Source organism: Vespa velutina, chromosome 15 (assembly GCF_912470025.1).
Source record: "Vespa velutina chromosome 15, iVesVel2.1, whole genome shotgun sequence".
NCBI lineage: Eukaryota > Metazoa > Arthropoda > Insecta > Hymenoptera > Vespidae > Vespa > Vespa velutina.
The window spans coordinates 1,413,753-1,438,752 of record NC_062202.1 but is presented as its reverse complement, the minus strand read 5'-3'; the positions used below and the strand labels follow the sequence as shown (position 1 = coordinate 1,438,752).

Genomic DNA, 25,000 nt, shown 5'->3' with positions numbered 1-25,000 from the left:
TCTCTCTCTTTTTTTCTCTCTCTAACTCTTATACTCCAAGACCGGCCATGATTACCCTCGTAATTGCTCGCGTACGCTTGGCACTTCCGGTCGAGGTAGCTCCTACGAGGAAGGATCTACCGCCTCCTCAAAATCATTTTCAAAGGATTTTCCTTTTACAATGATATACACATATATTTATATATATACATATATATATATATATATATATATGTAACGTTTACTATTTCGCACGATTATTGTTTCATTTTTATTTTCTATTTTTTTCTTTTTTGCTTTTTTTTTGTTTTTTACTTTTACACATTTTCTTTCTTTTTTATATATTTGCTATCGTAAAGAAAAAAATCGAACAGAAATTGTTCCGACAATTTGTACGACAAATTGAAAATATTAAAAAAATTTCTAAACAATCCTTTTTGGAATAGATGTGATTATTAATGAGACACGATAATGGAACAATTATGAAAAATAAAATTTTCGAATTGGTTCGCCCATTTGTATTTATATTTTTAATAATCTATTTGTTCGTACTTTTCAAAGATACAAATTCAATTCTAAGATATTTATTAAGACATTTCTTTAAGATATTTTATATATTTCAATCAGACGAAACGTTCAATCGATTGATGACAAGTTTCTATCGAAATTTCACATTCTTTAAAATTCTTTGGAATTCAATTTTTTCTCGATACGATATTCTAACAAAAAAATATTACATACCTACTCTCTCTCTCTCTCTCTCTCTCTCTCTCTCTCTCTCTCTCTCTCTCTCTCTTTCTCTCATTCCTCTACTCTGAATCTCACGTACTGTTCTTAACAAAGAATCGTACGTGATTTATCGTAGAAAAACGTCTGTGCATTCTCACGTTTATCTCTATTCCCCAAGTCCACCAATCTTAACATGACTAATAATAATAATAATAATAATAATAATAATAATAATAATAACAACAACAGTAAAAAAAAAAAGGGAAGAAAAACCAAGAAGGAAATTTTTTAGAAAGATAACAAATACACTGGCGAAGAAAATGCTCCGAATAATATAACCAATGATAGTATTGTACGTGATAAACACATATATACATACATACATACATACAAGCTTACACATACACAAGCGCATACAAACATTCTAAATATTTTCACCGAAAATGTGAATAAGAAAAAAATCGATGTAGTTTACACTTAGCACAAAACACAGTGACATTAACATAAACGTTTATCTCTCACAACACAATAGACAAAGATGATGAGTAAAAGGAGAATGCCAAGTCATCATCTTCTTCCTCGTAAGAAGAGATTTGACCCTTTAACATCGTAGCACCGGTCTCGGTAGCCCTACCCGTAGGGAACCTTGTGGAAACGTTCTATCAAGGCCGTGGCCGAAGCAGTCCTTTTATTTTCTGGGCATTTGACGAGAGCGACATGCCAGACATTCCACACTGGAATAGCCGTGTAACTATGCTCACGGCATCGAGTAGGTTGGTACGTGCGCGTTCTCTCTCTCTCTCTCTCTCTCTCTCTCTCTCTCTCTCTCTTTTAGAAAGAGAAAGAAACTTATACGCAGCTGAGAGTCTCTCGTGCATGTGTTTAAAAGTCGCGCGCGAACGATCTCAGCGGGCTCACTCGATTGGTCGTACGTGTGTTCGTGCGCTCGCGCGCACCTAAAGGACGGAGCTCCAAGGCCGATTGCTGGCCAACCCTTTCTCTCTCTCTCTCTCTCTCTCTCTCTCTCTCTTGCTCTCTTTATCGTCCTACCTTCTTCTTCTATCCCTCCAAAGTAAGAGCTCTTGCTTCGAGAAAAGGAACTACGTCTGTCTGAGAGTTCTTATCGTGCGTGTGTTCCTTTCGTTAGTACCGCATGCACGTTCGTACACACACAACTAACCATTTTCTAATATTTACCGATTAATTTGTATTAAGAATATCCGTCTTAAGATACTTTATTATTCTTCTAAGATTGATATGGATTATGCTTTTCCCTACGACATAACTATCTTGCTCGTTTCGTTTGATTTACTCGATTTTTTTTTTTTTTTTTTTATTATCTCTCTCTATCTTTTCTTTTATTGTTTCAATAATTCGTCGATTCATTCGATTAATTTAAAGCAGAAACTATCGAGTTTACCTTTATCACATTTGCCTGTTCGATTTGGTACTTGGGAACTGGGGACAAAAAAAAAAGAAAAAAGAAAAGAAAAAAAACGAATAAAAAAAAATTGCAAAATATTGCATAAGCACGAACATGATTAGATAGTTAAAAAATTGTACTACTATAAGAACCCTAGAGAGGGTCCTTTTTATATAATAAAATTTATTTATTTAAAATTTTTATGCATTAAAATATTTATGCTCGATAAATTATCATAAACGTTTTCGTAGGGATAAAAAAAAAAAAAAAAAAAAAAAAAAAAAAAAAAAAAAGAAAATTAAAGGACTATTAAAGAAAAAAGTAAAATAAAACAAACAAAAGAAAGAAAAGTAATTAAAGCAGCTCGCATTTATTATTTCATTCGATAATTTAGTTTGTTCTTTATTTATATGATACGAGACGAAATATTCGAGAAAAGGATAAAAATTATTCTAATAATTGCGTCAACTTAGAAATTCTATCGTATCAGTTTCCACGTAATTACGTGAATGATAATACTAATCATTTATATTGTTTTTATTTATTTTTTTTTTTCTATTTTTTTTTTCTTTTTTTTTTTTTTTTTTTTTACCATAAATCCATAAGTACGAGGTTTAAACTTACATGGAAGTTTGCACCTGTGCTTACCTTATCGGGTATCTAGCAGGTTCATGCACCGATCAGGAAACACAGAATCGATTCGAGATCTCGAAGGTCACTTATCTCGAAGTTAGTTCGAGATGTCTGATGGTTTTTAGTACTTAGACGGATAACAAAAGAATATAAAATTATATAAGAAAAGTCTCATGGACAAGTTTTTTAAACGATTATTATTAAATAGTCAGATAATTACATATATTTATACGTACACGTACTTACATATGATCGAGTAACGGAGCCATGAGGATTTAATTGTAAGCATAATTTCAATTAAAAATATTTCCACAAATTCAACTCGTTGTTTTTTTCTTTAAGAACAGAAACTTCTTCGTTTAGATCATCAAAGGAAATCAATCGAGGATTTTGCCTGATTGATTCAACCACTTGCGGTATGGCTAATTAGTAAGTCCTAAACGAATTTTTCAACTTGATTGCGTAAACGTATGCGTTAGATCAATTCTTCCTCCAATCTTTTCCTCTTACATTATCCTTTCTTTTCTTTCGATCTAACGATTATGAACAATAGATACATATATATATATATAAATTGTGTATGATCGTCAGCTTATCGTTAGCCTGTCCATTATTATTTATTTTATTATTTATTAAATAATAAAATAAATAATTTATTTTATTATTTATTTAATTAAATTTATAAATTAAATTTATTTATTAATTAAAATTTATTAATTAAATTTATTCATTAATTAAAATTTATTAATTAAATTTATCAATTAATTAAAATTTATTTAATTAAATAATAAAATAAATAAATAATTTATTAAATAAAAATTTTATTTACGAAAACAATATTCTATTATATTTTTCTTTTTTTTCTTTTTTCTTTTTTTCTTTCCCTTTTAATTACATGTTAAATAATATTTTAATTCTTATAGATTATTTTTCAAATTTGATTTTGTTTTCTCTTTAAATTAAAAACAAACACAAATTTTCAACTAGAATAATAGTAATTTATCGCGGATCGTGAGAATCACGCGCTCGCGCGTGAGAGAAAGAGAGAGAGAGAGAGAGAGAGAGAGAGAGAGAGAGAGAGAGAGAGAGACACGCGTATCTATTAAATTACGATTTTTATTTATTTATCCCACGAAATTTCTGCATCTTGAAACCGAAATACTTGAGATGGTGGAGATACCGGGAACGATGCTGATCGCACGAATACTTTGAATGGTTTCGCCTCTCTTCCAAATCGTGTTACGTCAACATCGATCACCGCTGGGTGAGACAAGTTTTTTTTGATCCTTCCTGACACCTTCGGAAAAGAAATGATCACACTAAAGAAATAAAATGTTAATCCCTACAAATAATTCATGTTTGTCCATTAAAATCGACATCATTTTCAATCTAATCGAACGTAATTTCTTTTCGTTATATAATGTCAATCTTTTTCTTCATTCTCTTTTTATTTCTTTTCCATTTACTGTTAACTTTTCTTCTCCTTATATTTATTCACGTTATTTATTTACGTTATTTATTCACATACAGTCGACATCGTTTATTATTATTATTATTATTATTATTATTATTATTATTATTATTATTATTATTATTATTATTATTATATCTACTTACTTACTGTAAACTTTTTCGATTAATTATTAATTATTATCAAAGTACTCTTAACATTCCTTATTATTTCTTTGACACGATAATCATCTCGCGATGTACAAAAAGAAAAAAGAAACAAAAAAAAAAAAAAAAAAAAAAAAAAAAAAAAAAAAACTAAAAAGCAAAAACGTAAGGAAGAAAAAGATATAGAATCGAGTAGTCTAATGTTTTTTTAGTTTCTCAAGTTTTTCCACTACTTCTATACAAGGGCTTTGTCGTAGCTCAAACAGTAAGAAGTGAGAGATAAAGAGAGAGAGAGAGAGAGAGAGAGAAAGGAAAAGAGGAAGAGAGAGAGAGAGAGAGAGAGAACGTAAGAAGCTGTTTGAAATGTTTCCTCCGTACCAGTTCGTACCCGTACTCGGAATAGCTCCTTTTCTCCTCAACTACGTTCGCCTTAATGGTAGCTAGGAAACGAACGAGTTACAACTCCGTGGCCAAGCTTGATCGCTAGGAATGCTTTATAAAACTATAAAAGCATAAGCTTCTTCTACAACGACAAGTTTACCATTAAACGTTTATCCTTGACAACGATAGTATCGATACATGTCATACGATTATTTACATTCAAATATAGATCAAGCTTATCTAATAATTCATTTTGTAAATATTCCCTTATGAAGAAGTAAATCGATCAATTTAATCGTGTAGATTTATTTAAAGGAAAAAAAGAAAAAAAAAAAAGTAAAAGAAAAAGAAAAAGAAAAAAAAATGTTCATCTACGTGACATAAAAATTTATTTATTTATTTATCATTCACGTCCAAATTTAACAATACGGCCATTGTTTAACTTTACGTGACATTAGAAATATTTTGAAACGTCATCAATTTGCTTTTTAACCTTTTCGATTGTCATTAAAACTTTAATACGAATGACGAAAGGATTTTTTTCTTTCTTTCTTTTTTTTCTTTCTTTCTTTCTTTCTTTCTTTTGTCTTTTTTCTTTTTTCTTTTTTTCGCACGACGATTATAATCAACGCCGTCAATAAATTGAAACTCTCTTCGAGACGAGCATGTATACCCGTCAAATCCAATTGATTTTCGATCTGATTTTCAAGTAAACACAAAATTGAAAAAGAGAATATTTCTTTTTACGAACGAATGATCCGACGCGTTTGTTATTTGAAACAAAACAAAACAAAAAAAGAAAAAAAAAGAAAAAAAAATAAAAGAGAAAAGAAAAAGAAGGAAAGAAAGAAAGAAGAAAAAGAAATGAAAGAGAAGAGAAACGAGAAAAGAAAAAGGAAAAAAAAAAAAAGAGAATTATTATATATTCATAATATTCATAGTTTCATTTAAGAGTTCCATTTTAGATTTCACCTGTTGAATAAGGCGTTCGTCGCCATTGTGTTGTATCTTGTTGTTAGAAGACATCGTGTCCGTACAGAACGAGACGCAAAAATTCGTCCATCTCAGAGAGAAAGAGAGAGAGAGAGAGAGAGAGAGAGAGAGAGAGAGAGAGAGAGAGAGGAGGTACATCGGAAACGTGGGCGTTTAGTTTTCCATGGGTTTACATTAGACTGCACTGTGAGCTATTTGTAACGCTACACGGTAAAACCTACTCGAGATGTAACCAAGAGCTATGGAATATGGTGCTTGCTTATATGGAGACTGCTAACTCTTCCAAGGATCCTCTTTCTCTCTCTCTCTCTCTCTCTCTCCCTCTCTCTATCTCTCAAATGTTTATTTCGCATGTCGCGTGCTACACGGTACTTGCGACGACGCATGACAAATGGCAAGGACTAGCTAAAGGAACACGCTTTAATCGCGCGTATCTACGTCGCGTATCGCATACCATAGTCAGCGTGACGTATCCTCCTATTACAGAAACCAGAGAGAGAGAGAGAGAGAGAGAGAGAGAGAAAGGGAGAGAAGGGGAGGGGAAGGGGGAGGTACCTCTGCTTCTTTTTTCTTGATAAAATTACATGATTTTCTTGATTGGTATTCCTGAGTTCGTCAGCATCGACTTGGTAATATCGTTGATGAAACGATAGAAAAGAAAATAATGGATATTTATAATGAAAAGTTTGAAATTGGAACTTGGTCTTTGTTATTTATGTATATATATATATATATAATAATAATAATAATTTATATTCTTGTACGAACAATGAAAGTATTATCAAGATAGACTTGCAAGATCGCACGTAATGAAATTTTTATATTCCATAAGGTTTTTTTTTTTTTTTTTTTTTTTTTTTTAATGAATCGGACTTAGTTCTCGATTTTTTTTTTTTTCTATCGAACGGTAATTTGCATTCTTCTCGAATTCATTAGAAATTTTTTTCTACTTCGTTAACAAAGTAAATACAAAGGAAAAAAAGAGAAAAAAAAGAGGAAGGAAAAGAATTACGTTCTAGTAAAATTAAAAGCAATTAAAATCTTTTTTTATCCTTCATTTAACATCCTGAATGTTTATTTACGAGGATCTAGGAATAATTAAAAAAAGAAAAATAGCGAAATGATTTTTGCAAATAGATTAGAATGTATTTTCAAAACGGTACAAAAATTATTTTAACTATTCGGTCTCGTACTATAATATTTTTTATACTTTTCTCGACAGATCCTGGTACTTATATTATATATAATATATAAGTATATATATATATATATATAGATAAGGAGCAAAAAAATTTTTTAAATTGTCACGTAGAATGCGGGTAGAGATTATGGCAGAAAGAAGGATCTATGTATCTTAGTCCAGGACATATTTTCACAAGTTTGCGAGCCGTATTTGTTTGGATCTCTTACGATAACTATAATTCTTATCCTTCTCGAGAACTCCTTTGGGTTGCGATCCTTAATGGAACGTGCGTGTAATCGTGGTAATAAGATAGATTCTCTACGAGTATCTCTCTCTCTCTCTCTCTCACCTCTCTCTCTCTCTCTCTCTCTCTCTCTCTCTCTTTTTCTTTCTCTCTCTTACTCACTTTCTATACGCCTACGAAACGAAATAGAGAAAAATGTCCTTTGAATTTAAACGAACAAGGATAATTCGCACCTCGTGAACTCGACTTAAAAGAGAGAGAGAGAGAGAAAGAGAGAAAGAGAGAGAGAGAGAAAGAGAGAGAAACTTTATCGTTTTCATTCGAGTTTCAACGTTAAATTTCAAATGTAAATCGTCTTGAAACGGAACGTTAATTATTCGAAATAATTAGAACGTCTCCCTTTCTCTGTTTCTTTCACTGTACGTAGTCACTTTTACGCGCAAGATTATCCTACATAATAAAATATCTGGCAATTATGATTACGTGTTATATGACGCATAGTATGTATATATATATATATATATATATATATATATATATATATATATATATATATATATATATATCTTACATATGTTGGAATGTATATTTTTAATTAACACGAGAAATACCAACCTATTTTTTCCAAGTCTACCTTCGTTATTACACATACACACGCTTTCATTCAATCTCATTTTATGATAATGAAGAACAACGAATCATATTATAATAATTAGATATGATTTAAAGTCATTGTATAATTAAAATTTCAAACATAATCTTTTTCTTTTCGTTCTCTTTCTTTTCTTTTTCTTTTCTTTTCTTTTCTTTTCTTTTCTTTTTTTTTTGCCTTTCTTTTTTATTTTTCTCCTTAAAAATCTTATGATTACGAAAAAAAATTGCAAATGTCTTCGGTGAAGCGAACTAGGCTGAAGGAAAAAAAACAAGAAAAAAAAAAAAAAAAAAAAAAGAAAAAAGAAAGAAAGAAAGAAAAATGTATTGTCGTTATTCGTCATTTGACAATATAAATAAGACAATAGACACTGTTAGGCTCGATTGCAAAATAGAGAAATAACGATTTGCAGAATTCTTCGAAGAATCATGCTAGTTTCTTTTTAATCTTTCTCTCCCTCCCTCCGCCCCTCTCTCTCTCTCTCTCTCTCTCTCTCTCTATCTATCTAACTATCTATCTAACGACGGAAACTTGTTAGACGCGTACCCTAAGGCAGGTTATTACATAACTCTCTTCAAAATACAAGCCTCCAGGCTCTCTACCGACATAGTTGCGGTATATAAAATACTTTTTATCGACATTGTGAAATGCACACTCAGAGTGGATTTTTGCGATGTAATTACTTCTAATTAGAAAGAGAAAGAAAACGTTCTCGTTTTCGAGGATATCGAGACGGAACAAAATTATAAAAAGAAAAAAAAAAAAAAAAAGAAAAAAAAGAAACGAAAAGAAAAGAAAGGAAGAAAGAAAGAAATCTTTTTAAAATATTGATAATATAATTAAATCTTCGATTTCAAAATTGTTTCGCTCAAAAATTTGTATATATCAAAAAAAAAAAAAAAAAAAAAAGAAATATAAATAGATTGAAACGATAGAAAAATTACATCGTTAAAATTCTTCCCTTTTTTTCCCCTTCTTCTCTCGTATTTTTTTCTTTTTTCTTTTTTTCTTTTTTTTTTTTTTTTTTGCTCTCTTTTTTCTTTTTTTTTTTTCTTCTTCTCCTTTGACAAAATTTCATTCAAATTTAAATTGTGTTGCACGTGTCGTTTATTAAACTTTATCGATATATCGATTTTTAAATAAATTTAAGTATCGATTCGAGATGAAACGATCGTGTCTTAATTATGATCGTGTAAAAATTAAATTTACAAAAAAGAAATATTTATAGGCGTATCAATTCGTTAATTAAAGATTTACGTTTTAATTGAATCATCGAATAATTAAGATCTCGCACTTTATCATTTCTAATTTGCTAAATGAAATGGTATACCATTGTTCAACGGAAATGTCGATACAACGATCATAATCGTGTATGAATGAAGTTCGTTATAAAAGCACGTTCATTATCGACATACTAATCGATCTGATGTTTCGCTGATCACGTTTCTTAAATACGTACAATGGAAACATAATCGATAATTCGTCGGATCGAAGATCTTACATCGAGGACCGTTACTCTAATTTAATCAAAAATTATCAAAGGAATAACGATGATGATTACGTACTATTATTCCATTAGGCGATAGGCTATCATTTGCCATTTTCTTTCTCTCTCTCTCTCTCTCTCTCTCTCACTTTTTTTTTGTTTCTCTTCTTCGTTCATTGAAATGATACGTCACGCACGTCTAAGACTTTCTAATGGTATACGATGTTGACACAGTCGATCTTAGAATCAGCAAATTAATTTACAACAGGTATATCGAGACCTACTAAAGTTTAATTAACATTACATTCATGAACATTGATTGTATATCAATTTTTTTTTTGTTTTTTTTTTTGTTTTTTTTTGTTTTTTTTTTTTTTTTCTATTGAAATAAGTACGTTCAAGTGCGTTTGCTTTTTTTTTTCTTTTCTTTTCCTTATAAAATAAACTCTATCGGTTTGACATGTTCCATAAATCTAATTCTTATATTATTTATATAAATTCCATTAATATAAATAATATAAGAATTAAACAAAACAAAACAAAATATATATACATATATATATATATATACATGTATGGATTATTTACGAGCATCCGTAATTAATAATCTCGTAGAACGGACTCTAAAATAATACGAAAGGATAAGAAACAAACAAAACAAAAAAAGCAGAACTTAAAAGATTTCACTTAAAAAAAAAAAAAAAAAAAAAAAGAGAGAAAAAAAGAAAAAGAAAAAAAAAAAGGGAATCACGATTCGAAGAAGCTCGAAAAGTGCCAGACATCGTATAATTAAAAGGAATAAAAAAAGAAAAAAGAAAAAAGAAAAAAAAAAAATAAAGAAATTCTCTTATCAATCTTACGTTATCTCTTATCGCATGACTAAACACGTTGCTATTTTAAACGACGCGAATTTTGCGTGATTCGATCGATATAAAAGATCTTCGAATAAAACAAATTACATAGATTGGGAATGATTTGAAAAGATAAAGGAAAAAAAGAAAAAAAAAAAAAAAGAAAAGAAAAGAAAAGAAAAGAAAAAAAAAAAAAAAAAACAAAAACGCTCGATCGAACGTTAAATCGGTAAAATCGTGCCCGGATCCAACGAGATCTTTTTTCTTTTCTTTCTTTTTTTCCTTTTTTTTCTTTTCCTTTTCCTCTTTTCATTCCCACCGTTTCCAAGTTCGTACTAATTCGAAATGTTCGAAACGTATCTACCCAGATAGGTATTTATCGACGATAAACGTTCTTTCCGTTCGTGAAAGCAACCAAGAGAGAACCAATCGGCATTCCCGACAACGATCGGACCCGAAACAATCAGGTTGTAAGCCAGCGTGTTTGCCACCGTTAAGAGTTCGTGCAACGAATACCGGGCCTGATCTAGTGGTCCCAAGCTTGAAGTGGGTCGCTTTGTGGTTGACACGAAGGGTCTCTTTAAGGGCGACAAAAACGCGTACGATGCCTTGCAACAAACACCTACGCTATTTATCTCTCGATCGTTTCGAATTTTTCGACATACTTTGAAAATCCACCGTTAGGTAGACTCATTTTGAGGTCGGTAAGAGGGGAGGGGTAGCGAGGCAAATCAAGCTTACATTTTTTATCATTTTTATAATTCTTTTTTCTTTTTTTTTATTTCTTTTTTTTTTCTTATTTTTTTATCTCAACATCGAAGTACCTACTGATTCGATAATTGTTTTTTCTTCATTAAATAATTAAAAATATTCGAATACTTTATGTAAGATATAAATAATATTAATTACGTTAACGACGTATAAAAGTTATCACTGTTTACATATAATTAATCGTCGAGATAAATTTAATATTATATTTTGTAAATATAGGATGGATCAAAAATTTCTATATAGTTTTCTCTAGATCTGGGAGAAAAAAGAAATTAGCCTGAAATGTTTCAAAATATTGTCTCTCTCTTTCTTTTTTTCAAGATCAAAAACTTTTGCTTTCTCTCTCCCTCTCTCTCTCTCTCTCTCTCTCTCATTTTAAATTTGCTCATTTCGTTATTCGTCGAATTTTAAGTTGATAAGAAAAAAAAAAAAAAAAAAAAAAAAAAAAAAAAAAAAAAAAATTATTATTGATTGCATTTTATCTTTTGTCTATTAACTTTCATCCTGTATAACTGCATAGGAAGGGAATGTGAAAGATAAAATAGGTATCGCGTAATATGTGAGTCATAGACTAGGTTGACTACTTTCCGCTAACTGTCCTTGATAATAAAGATACACGCACGAACATATATACTTACATTACTGTATAGAAACGAATAAATAAATTAAATAATACTCTATTATAAAAAATAAAAAATAAAAAATAAAGAAACTGACGATCATTAACGAGTTCAATAAAGATACATCAGAGTATGTTCGTAGATTGATCGATCGATCGATCGATCGATCGATCCTTCCTGGTAAAGCCAATTATTATCTTTTCTAAGCTATCTGAAAGGGAAAGTGGTCGATATTTGTCCGTGTCAGAGACACGCTACCATTACATTTTCATAGCTTTTGACACTTTCTACTTTCGTTTGGAGGAACGTTGACGAGTCATAGAAAGCTTCGATCATTGCTGCTATTTATTTATTTCTTTATTTATTTATTTATTTATTTATTGTTATTTCTTTTTATTTATTTATTTCTCTTTTCTTTGATTTGCGTACTCTACACGTATGTATGTATATATATATATATATATATATATATATATATATATATGCATATGAATGTAATAATAATTCATACAACGTGTATCCCATTTCATTCGTACGAGAAAGTTTTCTATTAACCTAAACGAGTGAAAGGTTATTTTCACGTTAAATTTCACTGGAATATTCTTCGATAAACGATTCGAATAATTTTATTGATATTTGTGTAATAAAAAAAAAAAAAAAAAAAGAAAAAAAAAAAGAAAAAACAAAAGGAAATAAAAAAATCACATTACTTTTGGTCCCATAAAAAAGGGTAATAATAAATATTACAATCAAAATGTGTACACGGAGTTATGGCATATATATTGAAGATTTTTATCGACATTGACGTGCATATAGCATAAACATTACATTTATACACATATGGTGCATATGTATATATATATATATTCTTGACATTTTAAAACCATAAAAAATATATTTCCTCGACGTTTCTCCTTTTCGATGATAAGAGAAAGGAAAAACATATGACTCTTTTCTCGATTTGTCTTAATATTTTTGTTCAATTCAAATATATCTTCCTTTGGTTTCTATTTTCTCTTCGATATATCGAAATAACGAATAATCGAATTGCATAACGATTACAGACGATACATAACTCATATATTTATATACGTCATCGTACGTATTTTATTCATTCTTTGACAAATTTAATAAAATTAAAAATAATTTTATATATATACTTTTTTTTTCTTTTACATAAATACGTCTTATTAATTTCTTTTCACTTATTTTTTTATTTAATTTTTAATTATCATACATACATATATATATATATATATGTATATATTGTAAAATGAACATGGCATAATAAAATTATATTAACATCTTCTTGTATTAATTCGTTGACACTTAGAAACCAGCGGGATCTAAGGATGACGTTAAAATCAAAGAAACGTGACTGCTGACATTTTGAATCTAAGAATTATCTAACTGTTTCAAAGTGTTGTTACAGACATTGTTGCATAGCGCTACGCTCCGAGGGAATTCACAAACCGGTATATTTCACGCGTGCCAACGACGTTTCTAACGGGAAGCTGATAAATCTTTGCCCTCTCTATGATTCTATTGGTGCGTTCCTACTCACATAAATCATTTAAGAGAAATTAATATAGAAATTTTATTATTGTTCTTTCTTCTATATACTAAACACACACACACACACAAACACACACATATATATATATATATACACATACACACACATATATATATATATATATTTATTTATTTATTTATTTGTTTATTTATTCGTATAGTTAATTAAGACAGCGAATTTTTTTAACGAACGAATTGACTAAAAAATATTTTTCTTCTTTTTCATTTCCTTTTCTTTGATCAAATTGCAAAACTACAAGTCCGACAATTTTTCTTTGATCCCATCCTCTATAACGTCATTGACATAAAAATTTGCGCGCGTTCATGTCTTCTCACATTATAGAATAAATATTACTTCGTATAGTTGTAATTAAAAGAAAAAAAAAAAAAAAAAGAAAAAAAAGAAAGAAGTGAAAAGAAAATAAAAAAGAAAAAAAAAAAAAAAAAGAAATAAAAAAATAAATAAATGACGTTATACAATATCATGAGAAACTAGTGTCTCGCTAGGAGTTCTTATTTCTCAACGATAATATATTCAGTGTTAGAGAAAGAGAAGGGAAGAGAAGAGTAGAAAAGATTTACAATCCAGAATAGAACTCGATGTCGAAGAACGGAAGCTGAAGAGAGGAGAGATCGGCAAACGGATCGGGCACGAAAGTGGAACGATAAATCTATGCAACGATAACTCGACGTTTACCTTCGGGATTCTTCAAACCCTTTAACGATCCCCTTGTGAAATTTATATCTCTAGAGAATCGACCCTACTATGTCCTTTCGCGTATTTCTTCTATCTTTGGATGAACCTGCCGGAAACGGGAGCACATGAATATAAATCGACTTCTTTATATATATAAAATCTATATATACTGATATATGTATACTGATATATGTATGATCTACTAGAAAAAAATATATGAATTTTTCTATTATTCGTATAATAATTATTTAAAAATAATTATGACGATTCTAAATGATCATTCATGCGTTAAATACATGAGAAAATTATTAAATATATTGTACAAATGTATATATATATATATATATAATGGATGATTTTCTTTTTCTTTTTTTTCTTTTTTTCTCATTTTTTTTTTCCATGCTTAAAAATTATCAGAAAATCATGATGATCATTCTACATACTCATTCATGCTTCCATTTACGTGCGTATATTGTAAAGTGTACACAATAAGAACGGTATATTAATTATAATTATTTTTTGCCGTTCAATTTCTAACACATAACAAATATCAATTATGATAATTTACAATATAAATTTATTTCATTAGTTTAATTATGAATATAACGACAGCGAAAAATATGGAGAATGAAATTCTAAAATCAATGATTTATTAATTAAAAAATCAATCTTTCTTTTCATTCGAATGATTATGATCTATAATACAAATAAAATGAATATATATATATTAGATTTTCTAATATAGATTGTAATTAAACAATGACAATTAAATCTTATATTTTCAATTTTATATATTAATATCGTTCTACTTTGATTTTTAATAATATTCAAAGTACGAGCAAATAAAAGCAAGGATTAACGAGTTCCCTCGAAGCGTAACGCTTCATGTATCTCAAAAAACATCACGGTCATGAAAGATCACGCTTATATATATATATATATATATATATATATATATATATATATAAGCGTGATATATGTATACATATATAATTAAGCAATATAAAATTGCTTTTGAAAAATAAGGTTTATGGAAAGATCGGTAAAAAAGAAGATCGAGTACTTCCGAAATGGTATTAAAATTAATACTATTAATTTTAATTGGCAATATACACGCACATATACATATAAATATATACATATATACACACACACACACACATATATATATATATATATATAGTATAGAGAAGGCCATGAACTTTTCTCATTGATGATAATCGTTATCCTTGATCGTGGATCCCCACGATCGACCTGCATCCTTCCTTCCAGACAAACCCACACACATCGAATCGATAAAAAGTGAAAAGCGTACGTAAATACGTACATACGTATATACATATGTACGTTCGTTCGTTTCTTCGTTCATTCCTCCTTTCTTTCTTTCTTTCTTTCTTTCTTTCTTTCTTTCGTTCGTACGTACGTACGTTCGTTCGTTCGTTCGTTCGTTCGTTCATTCGTTCATTCGCGTTTGTACGTGGGCCGCACGAAGTATGTTGCTGGCACACATATTTGCATCGGAGAAAGTCAGCCGTCTCTCTACCATCCTCTTTCCTTCCCTTCCTTACAGATACAACAAAACCACCTCATCCTCATCAGAACAACTCTTTCTCCATATAAGAAAGAAAGAGATAAGAAAACGAGAGAAAAAGAGAAAGAGAAAAAGAGAACAAGAAAGGAAAAGAGAAAGAAAGAGAAATATTTTATACATACATTTTTGTATCTCTCTCTCTCTCTCTCTCTCTCTCTCTCTCTCTCTCTCTCTTTCTCTCTCTTTTCGTATGTTCGAATTTGTATATAATCGATGTATTAACACCTTGCATAACTTGCACTATAATACACTATGCATTAATCATACCATTATATGTTACTTATCGTGGAAAAGAGGGCTATTGAATCAGCGTTTTTCACGTAATCGAGCTTGTCTTTATGCGCGTATCTATCTACCTATCTAAGTAGTTAAGCATATATATATATATATATATATATATATATATATATATATATGCATATATACGTGTATTACATTCACTTCATGTTACAACGCTATGTGGGAAAAGAAAAAAAAAAAAAAAAAAACAGAGGTGTGATCTTTCCAACATCTCTTTTTAATAAGCATACTTCTTAAAGTCCTGGTTCATAATAATCAACTATTTTTTTCACAAACAATTTTGCATAATCGTACATAACATATCCGTATATACATACATATTGTATGTACGTGTCAAAAAAAAAAAAAAAAAAAAAAAAAAAAGAAGGATAATTAAGTTTATTGGACAAATGTTAAATATATACAAATATATACGCACTTGTATATTTATTGTTTATTAACGAGATGTATCAAACATCTTCTTTCTCCTTTTTTTCTTTTCCTTTCCCCCCCCCCCTTCCCATTCCCCTTCTTTTTCTTTTTCTTTTTCTTTTTTTTTTCTTTTTCTTTTTTCTCTTTTTTTTCTCTCTTTTTTCTTTTTTTTTTTTTTCTTTGCTTTTCTTCGAAACATATTGACCGAACATTTGCTATGTAGGCCGAACGAGCGGTAATATGCTTTTGAAGTAGTATAGTTTGGTATACGAGAGATATGTTGAAGAGACGGACAACGTATTAGCTGAGATAGAGAGAGAGAGAGAGAGAGAGAGAGAGAGAGAGAGAAAGATAGAGAGAATGAGAGAGAAAGATAAAGAGAATAAGAGAGAATGAAAGAGAGAGAGAGAGAGAGAGAGAGAAAGAGAGAGATGGTATGATCGCCGGCTGTTACTTGCAACGGTACCAATAAGGAGAACGGGACAGTTATTTGTTGACCGATGCGTTGCATGAGTATTTCTTGTTCGATCTTTTCGCGTACAAAGAAAATGAATAATAAATCTGTTTTAAGACTAAAGAGATATTCGAATAATAATCGATAAAATTCAAAGTTCACGTTATGAACATGATCATAGAATCAACTAAACTTAATCGATTAATAATAGTAATAATAATAATAATAATAATAATAATAATAATAAGATCGAATTTAATCTAATAATAATATATCTAATTTTTCTACCATTTTCTAATCTAATTTCAAGATAATAATAAATATTATCCGTATGTGTTTTTGATACAAATTAGATATAACGTCGTATAATATCTAATTTGATAATACTATAATACTATAATAATAATAATAATAATAATAATAATAATAATAATAATAATAATAATAATTAATGCAACGTTATGCAAATTTTTATTACAATAATTCAATCTCGTTGAATATGTAAGAAAAAATCTTAGACAATAACGAATGAAACTCTTCAAGGGCACACAGCATTGGTCCGTTTAATCATTTTATACACATACGTACTACCATCTATATATTTTATGATGTCGAGAACAAGTGCAACGGCTAAGGTAATTAAAAAGAAAAAAAAAAAAAGAAAAAAAAAGAAAAAAAAAATTAAAAAGAAAATACGGAAAAAAAGAGAGAAAAAAGAATATAGAAAACAAGAAAAGAGAGGGGAAAAAAAAAAGAATATGTACACGGTTCAGCGAATACACGGCGGAACTGTCGCTCGGTCGATTCACGCAAAATCCCATTCACTATCGTTTCACTTATTACGAGATTTATTGACATTGTTGATACTGGAAGTTATAACAATTGTAAATTATTAATCTTCTTCTTTTTTTCTTTTTTTTTTGTTTTTTTTTTTTTTATTTCTATCCTTTTAATCGTACCCGTTACCTGTCACTGTAAAAAAAAGAAAAAGGCGAAAAAAAAACAAACAAGAATTGTTATTGAACGGCACAACGTCAATCAAATCGAACAAAATTACAAACGCAATCGTAAGAAAATTCGAAACAAATTTTATTATTTTTATTCGTTCGAATTATTAATCGTTCGTATATTTTTAAATATCGATTTTAATTGAACTGACAAGAACGATGGATAACTAATTAAATAAATTCGTGGAATATCTTACACGTAAAGATTGGACAGTAAATATTTCCGATGTAATATTAAAGAAATATATTAATGAATGTATAATTGACGTGTCAATGTTAATTACATTTATAGAAATGCGCTGGTTTCGTGGCCACGCCGAGGCACCGAGACTTTTGAGCTTGAGTCCTCTCCAAGCCGACGAAGACCTTGACGGAGCATCCTACCACTTTCATGTTACGTCTCAGTACAGAGGTAAGTAACCGGAGAAATTGATGATTAATATGATCGACGAGTTATAAATGCAACGTGGACGATAAGAATCTTGAATTAAATTACGTTTCAAATTGAAAATGAATTTGAAATTAGAATGAGATACATATATATATATATAGTAGGAATAATTTCGAATCTATTGTACTATACTGGGTTGTTACTACGTTGTTAACACCTTGAGAGTTAAATGTGTACTAAGGTATTAACATAGAAGATACGCACTCTGTTTTGTTAGTTTGAACTTCACGTAGGTTGTAGAAGGTCAACGTTCGAAACTCAGTTTACATGTATGTATTTGTTGAGCTCAACGTTTCGTTACCATTTATGTTTCCTCTTTCTCTGTCTTTTAGTTTACATAATCTTCTAATTTTTTTTTTGTTTTTGTTTTTTTTTTTTCTTTTTTTGCCTGTCTGTACGTTTCTCTCGTATTCCTAGAAATTTAATGTTTACGTCGTTTAACGTTCAACGCATATGGTTATAGAAAAATTATTTACTTTTTTACAAATCTTTTTTACCTTCATTTCTCTTCATTTATTTTATATTTACTTGTCGTATTATGATATGTTTATCAATTATACGAGTTCAAGTTTGAAAAATAAATATTTAAAAAATCCCTTTGTCAAATTCGTCGCAATATTTTAATATAACGTTTAATATGATATTAAAAAAGAAAAAGGAAAGAAAAAGAAAAAGAAAGGAAGAAAGAGGAAGAAAGAATTTTTTCTTTTTTCTTTAAAGAATTATATCATATATTACATCATAGAACTTGAATTAGTTATAAAATATGAGCTCAAGTTCAAGAATATTTAAAGTTACATACGTCGAGTGAAATGGAAATACTGAAAATGGACTCTTCCTTTTTCCGGAAATAACAGGCGTGTAAAGTATAGTCCTTGCTTGTGGAAGATATTCCACCAGCCGGAAAATCGTAGCCCAGAAATCCTGCCTTAGTACACCAAGTACATACATGAGCACGCTTAACATTATCATTTCGACTAATCGTTTCCATCCTGTGGTATCATCGCGCTTGTATAACCGTAACGCGGACTACCATAGTCTATGCAAATCAAATGGGAATTTTAATATCAAGATCACGTTCACCTTTCTTCGTTCTTCGTACATTTATTATATCGTCGTCATCGTCGTCATCGTCATCATCATCATCATCATAATAATAATAATAATAATCATTATCATCATCATCATCATCATCATCATCATCATCATCATCATCATTTTTGAACACAAGGGGATTCATTGATTTTCAACACTTATATTTATGCGTTGCTTTCCATCTGGTATAATGAATGCAATAAGATCTATGCAGAAAATTGAACATAAAAATATTGATGCTAGTAAAGTCGTAGCAATAAAATAAATGATCTATAATGAATACGATAAAATATAAATAGAAATATCGACGTGGAAATATAAATGAGATAAAGTGAATGTACGAATTTGTATACAGCGAATACGTGATTGGATAGAAAAAAAAAAAAAGAAAAAAATAAATAAATAAATAAGTAAAAAGCAAAAATGATTGTAATATAAGAAAACTTAAGAAAGAATAATTCTTCAAAGAGATCACGTTGTGAAAATTATAATTATAATATAAATGAGATAAAGTGAATGTACGAAATTGTATACAGCGAATACAAGTGATTGGATAGAAAAAATAAACAAAAAAAAAAATAAGTAAATAAATAAATAAATAAATAAAAAGCAAAAATGATTGTAATATAAGAAAACTTAAGAAAGAATAATTCTTCAAAGAGATCACGTTGTGAAAATTATAATTATAATATAAATGAGATAAAGTGAATGTACGAAATTGTATACAGCGAATACAAGTGATTGGATAGAAAAAAAAACAAAAAAAAAAAAAAAAAACAAAAAAAAAATAAGTAAATAAATAAATAAATAAGTAAAAAGCAAAAATGATTGTAATATAAGAAAACTTAAGAAAGAATAATTCTTCAAAGAGATCACGTTGTGAAAACTTTATTAATTTCGAATGCTTATATATATTCTTATATATAATGTATATTTATATATATATATATATATATATATATATATATATATATATAAATATATATTATTATCATTATTATTTCTTATCAAATTTTAAAGGAAGGAAAAGAAAGAACGATAAGAAAAATGAATAGAAGAAAATGAGATAGTAAATATGAATGAAAAGAAATGATAATAATAATGAATGAAATAAAAGGATAATAAAAATGAATGAAAAGTAATGAAATTTTCAAAATAGAAATGATTTGTTTTTAATAGACTAATAGACTAATGGACGCCCTGAACGATTTTAACAGTCGATATTATTGATTCGAGAAGGCACACGTGCGCGTCTTAGGTCAGTTTTAAGATTAGAACTGAACTGAAAGAGAGTAAAACTCGAGGAGCCCGACTTAAAGGCAAGTGAACAGAAACGGAATAGTACCATCGACTCTACTTGTATAATACCGTCTCGAGCACGGCTATGAATGCAAGACGGGATAATGCAAAAAAGAATCGTTCCGAAGGATGAGACTTGCGGCTTGGGTGCAGCTGCAAGTGCAGCTTCCAACACTACACACGACAGAGTTATAAAGATAGGGGAACGTAGTAAAAAGCTTCTTCCTGTTGTAAAGACATGACTCAGTCACACGAAGGTAAACTCTTTGTAAAATCAACTGTATGTAAATCTTTAACTATTTCGAAAAGGCTTTTATATATTATTTGTGAAAACGATAAAATAAAAAAAAAAAAAAATAAATAAATAAATAAAAAGAAATAGAAAACAAAAGGAAAAACAAAAAAGATAAAATAAAATATAATAAAAATAAAAGCAAAAATTTTGCGAACGTGGAAATAAAAGTTAATTTAAATTTTATTTTACCTCACATTATTTCTAACAGTATATATATATATATATATATATATATATATATATATATATATATATATATAAAAGTGCAATATTTGTGATTGTGAGAACTTTAATAAAATAATTTTTTGTATTAAAAATATTTCTCTTTAATATATAATTAATATGTGCAATTTTGAATAATAAGAAAATTTTTCTTTTATATGAATTATTTCTTTTCTATAACGATTATTGCGTAAAAATTAGGATTAGGATAAAATTAAAAATTAATCATTGAATAATGATTTTTAATGATTAGAATTATTTATAGATTTATCGATTAGAATTATTTATAGAATTCAATTTAATGAACGTTCGTGAACTTAATATATGTGTATCAAAAAAGGCACTCACGATGGAAAACCGCAAGGAGACGTTAGTCAACCGGGTTCTGTGAACCTTACCATCATCGTGACGTTTCTTTTCCGATTCTGATAAAGGCAATGACACGAAAACGTCAAGGCAAAATTTATTTCCGTTCTATCAACACACTTGCATTTGTTTATCCCCTTTTTGACATTTATTATATTTAACGAAGTCATTTCCCTGGTGCATAATTGAGATCATCGAGAAAAAAAGAACGATTAAAAGAATAATTGTCGATGTGTCTTTACCAATGTTCGTGAAAAGAAAATAATTTGAAAATTTTTTTGGAAAATTTTTATTAACAATAAAGAAAATTGTTACGATAAAAATTAAAAATCAAAATCAAATATCTTATTGATTTTAATAATATATATAAATAATTATTGAAAATTTTATTCCTTTCTTTCTTGTGATAATTATTATTATTATTATTATTATTATTATTATTTTTTTTTTTTTTTTCTTCTTTTCTGTAGACATAATCCTATAATTAGAAACGTTCTCATAAAATCGTTCGTTATTATTATTTCATTAATACGTATATACTTGAAAGAGAATTACTCATACGGGATGTCCTGCTTCCTGCTTCGTGTGATCCTGAACTCGTTCGTTCCTTACTTTCAAGTTTGATTAAAGTCGCAAAAGTCATGATCAGTTTCATTGTGACTTTCGCCAATGATGGAAGCTATTTTTTTTTGTTGCCGTTTGTTTGTCGTACTTGATTGTCACGATGGGAAACGTTTGGTTCGACGATGGTTCAGCGATTGAGAAAAGTTATTTAAAAAAATTTTTTCACTTTCTACGCTTGAGTAAAATGCAAATCTTCGCATTATCTTTTTAATTTTATTAAAAACTTTGTTCGAAAAAGAAAAGAAAAAGAAAAAAAAAAAGAGTAAGAGAGAAAAGAAAAGAAAAGTCCTTTCACTGTCCCCACGATATTCGAGTGAAACTTAATTTTTCACGTTATATCACGTTCGTTAATTTTTTTTCATTACTCCATCAAAAAATTTATTATACACGTGTGATGAATATGATAAATAATATTACTTTATATTCGATTGAAAAATATATCTTTCTGCAAATCGTATTCGTGGTTCTCGCGTTATTGTTATTATTGGTATTATTATTATTATTATTATTATTATTATTATTATTATTATTATTATTATTATTATTATTAATACTCGCGTGTATAATAACGAGCTACCACTCTTCCATGAGAGTAGCCTCCTGTAAAGAGAATTGCCTCATTAATAAACCGCAAACGTGGACTCCCTAGACAAAATTGATGGCCTCAAGTTAACTACGTCGTTTAATAGCCTCTAGAATCGCACTTTATTGGTACTTTACGACTACTTAAAGAATTTTGTTGAAAATCTTAAAGGTAATAAATATTCTTGAAACAGAGAGGAAAAGAGATGAAAGTTATATTTTTCGAATGTTCTTTTTTCAATTTAATTGTTACTCTCTTGATCTTTCTTTCTGTCGAATGATTTATTATACTTCTTGTCTGTGCTTAAGATACGTCTTATTTAATAATAATGACAATAATCATGATGATGATGATGATGATGATGATGATGATGACGACGATGACGATGAGTATGACGATGATAATGATGATGATGACGATGATGATGATGATGATTACATGTATCGCATATCAAAAATAATAAATTTTCTTAAATGAACGATATAAAATTAATGAATTGTTCGATTACAGACATGTCACCTGTGAGATGGACTCGTAGAAAATCATCAAGCTCGGAATCGGAGAGGAATTGTTATAACGTTCAAACGTCTCGCGTTACGACCGAACGTACTCCAAATAAAAAAGAAAAGAAGAAGATACAAGAGGAAAGACGAAGGATTTGCGAGAAGAGACATCCTTTGTTGGATCGAGTGAAAAATACGAGGCTTACGTTTTTCAAGGATCGAGATTCCGACGAAGACGAGGAAAACGAGGAGAACGAGGAAAACGAGGACGATGAGGTATCCGAGAGAATGCAATTTCGATCGATGTACGAGCTCAGTCAACGTGGTTTAACGAGGAACGAGTTTCGAAGATCCGTTTGCGAGAATGATTTGAAGGATATAACAGAAGAGGAAAGGATTCGAGCTAAGAGGAAACGTAGATCAAAGTCACAAAATAGATTGGTCTCCCAACGTAAATCGGAACATCAGGAGGATCGTTATTCTTTTTTGGGTATAGAAACGTCTACTCCTGAAAATGTAAAACATTCGGTGTTACCTAGTGAAACTTATAACGATAATCATGGGGGAGGACCAAGATTGTCTCGTTGGAGGAAGAGTAAAGAAAAAGATCTGACCGAGGAGGAAGAGGAACATAGAAATCAAGATGATCAAAATCAAAGAACGAAAGAGGAAGGTTTTGATAGTATCACGCCGTCGAGTTGTCTCGCAGCCAAGTTCCGTGCTATGCAGGATAGATATCTCAAGAGTTCAACGAGTAAACTCATAGCTAAGATTTATAAGAAGGATAGTAAAGAATGTAATAAGGATGGTAAGGACAAGAGAAGATTACGTAGCTTTTCTTACGGTACTTTGCCTGGTCTCGAAGAATTAAGAACGAATCCTCTTTACGAGGATCAGGATCAGGATGACAATGATTCCGGTATCTTAGATAATGACTCGGCTACCAGTTCTCTTCTTGATGATAGATGTAGTAGTGGTGCATCAGGCTTGATGACGAGTCAATCTAGTAGTACAAATGATTCACCACCAAGATTACCACCTAGAAAACCTTCGACCTCGATAATGGACGCCGATAGGACAGCACGATTTTTTTCTGCATTGGATATTCATTGTGTTAGAACAGATGGTAAAGCTTGTACAAAGGACATTCTAACGTTTGATCCAAACGATGATTCTTCCGAGCTTATCGAAGATTCTAAATTGGAGAATACTAAAGGTTCACATTTACCAGTAATCAGAAGTAAAGCTTATATCACCGAAACTATGGTAGTGAAATTGTTCAGAGATACGCCCGATCAATGTTTAGGGATTTTTATAGCTAAAACTGCTGAAACTAGTCCAGGATATTTGGTAGCGCATGTTGTACCCAATGGATTGGCCGATAAAGAAGGAACTTTGAAGATTGGCGATGAGATATTGATTGTCAATGGAAGGAGACTCAGAGGATTGAGCATGGCCGAAGCTAGAAAAATTCTAGGAAATGGAAGTGGCCCAGGTGAAGTTGATATCGTTGTATCCAGATATTCTTCTGTGGATCATGCTAAAAAACTTAAAGAAAGTAGTGTAGATTATGAAAACGTTAGCATAGAAAATGGTCATGGTGTTATAGTCGAGGATTCACCAAGATCTCGTTTTAAAAAACGTCAGGCCAAGCATCACAGAGATAAAAAAAATGAATCTGGCAGATCTATCATCTCTGATAAAACAATTTTGTCAACGGATAATAACAATGGATCCACGATACAATTGCAAACGCAAAGTGTATCGAATTTTTGTACATTACCTAGAAGACCAAGGAGCACAGTTTCAACGTTTTTGACAGTTCTATTTGAAAAGGGTCCGGGAAAGAAATCCTTGGGATTTACCATTGTCGGTGGAAAGGACAGTCCTAAAGGAAGCATCGGTAAATCAATCTTTTATCATTTTTATCTATTTTATTTTTTTGTTCCTCTTTTTCTTTTTCTT

The 25,000-nt window shown here is 29.7% G+C and overlaps 1 protein-coding gene across 2 annotated transcripts in view; it reads left to right on the top strand.

Annotated features, from left to right (window-relative positions):
- LOC124954332 (PDZ domain-containing protein 2-like) overlaps positions 1 to 25,000 on the top strand; it is a 39,245-nt gene that overhangs the window by 11,749 nt on the left and 2,496 nt on the right. The window contains exons 1-3 of one of the 2 annotated variants that reach the window (XM_047507115.1): positions 17,890 to 18,009; positions 20,323 to 20,699; positions 23,043 to 24,938. In XM_047507115.1, the coding sequence (XP_047363071.1) occupies positions 20,681 to 20,699; positions 23,043 to 24,938 (1,915 nt within the window). In that variant the 5' untranslated portion in view covers positions 17,890 to 18,009; positions 20,323 to 20,680. Of the gene's footprint in view, positions 1 to 17,889; positions 18,010 to 20,322; positions 20,700 to 23,042; positions 24,939 to 25,000 lie in introns of those variants that run through there. The other variant, XM_047507114.1, reaches the window with a different exon arrangement.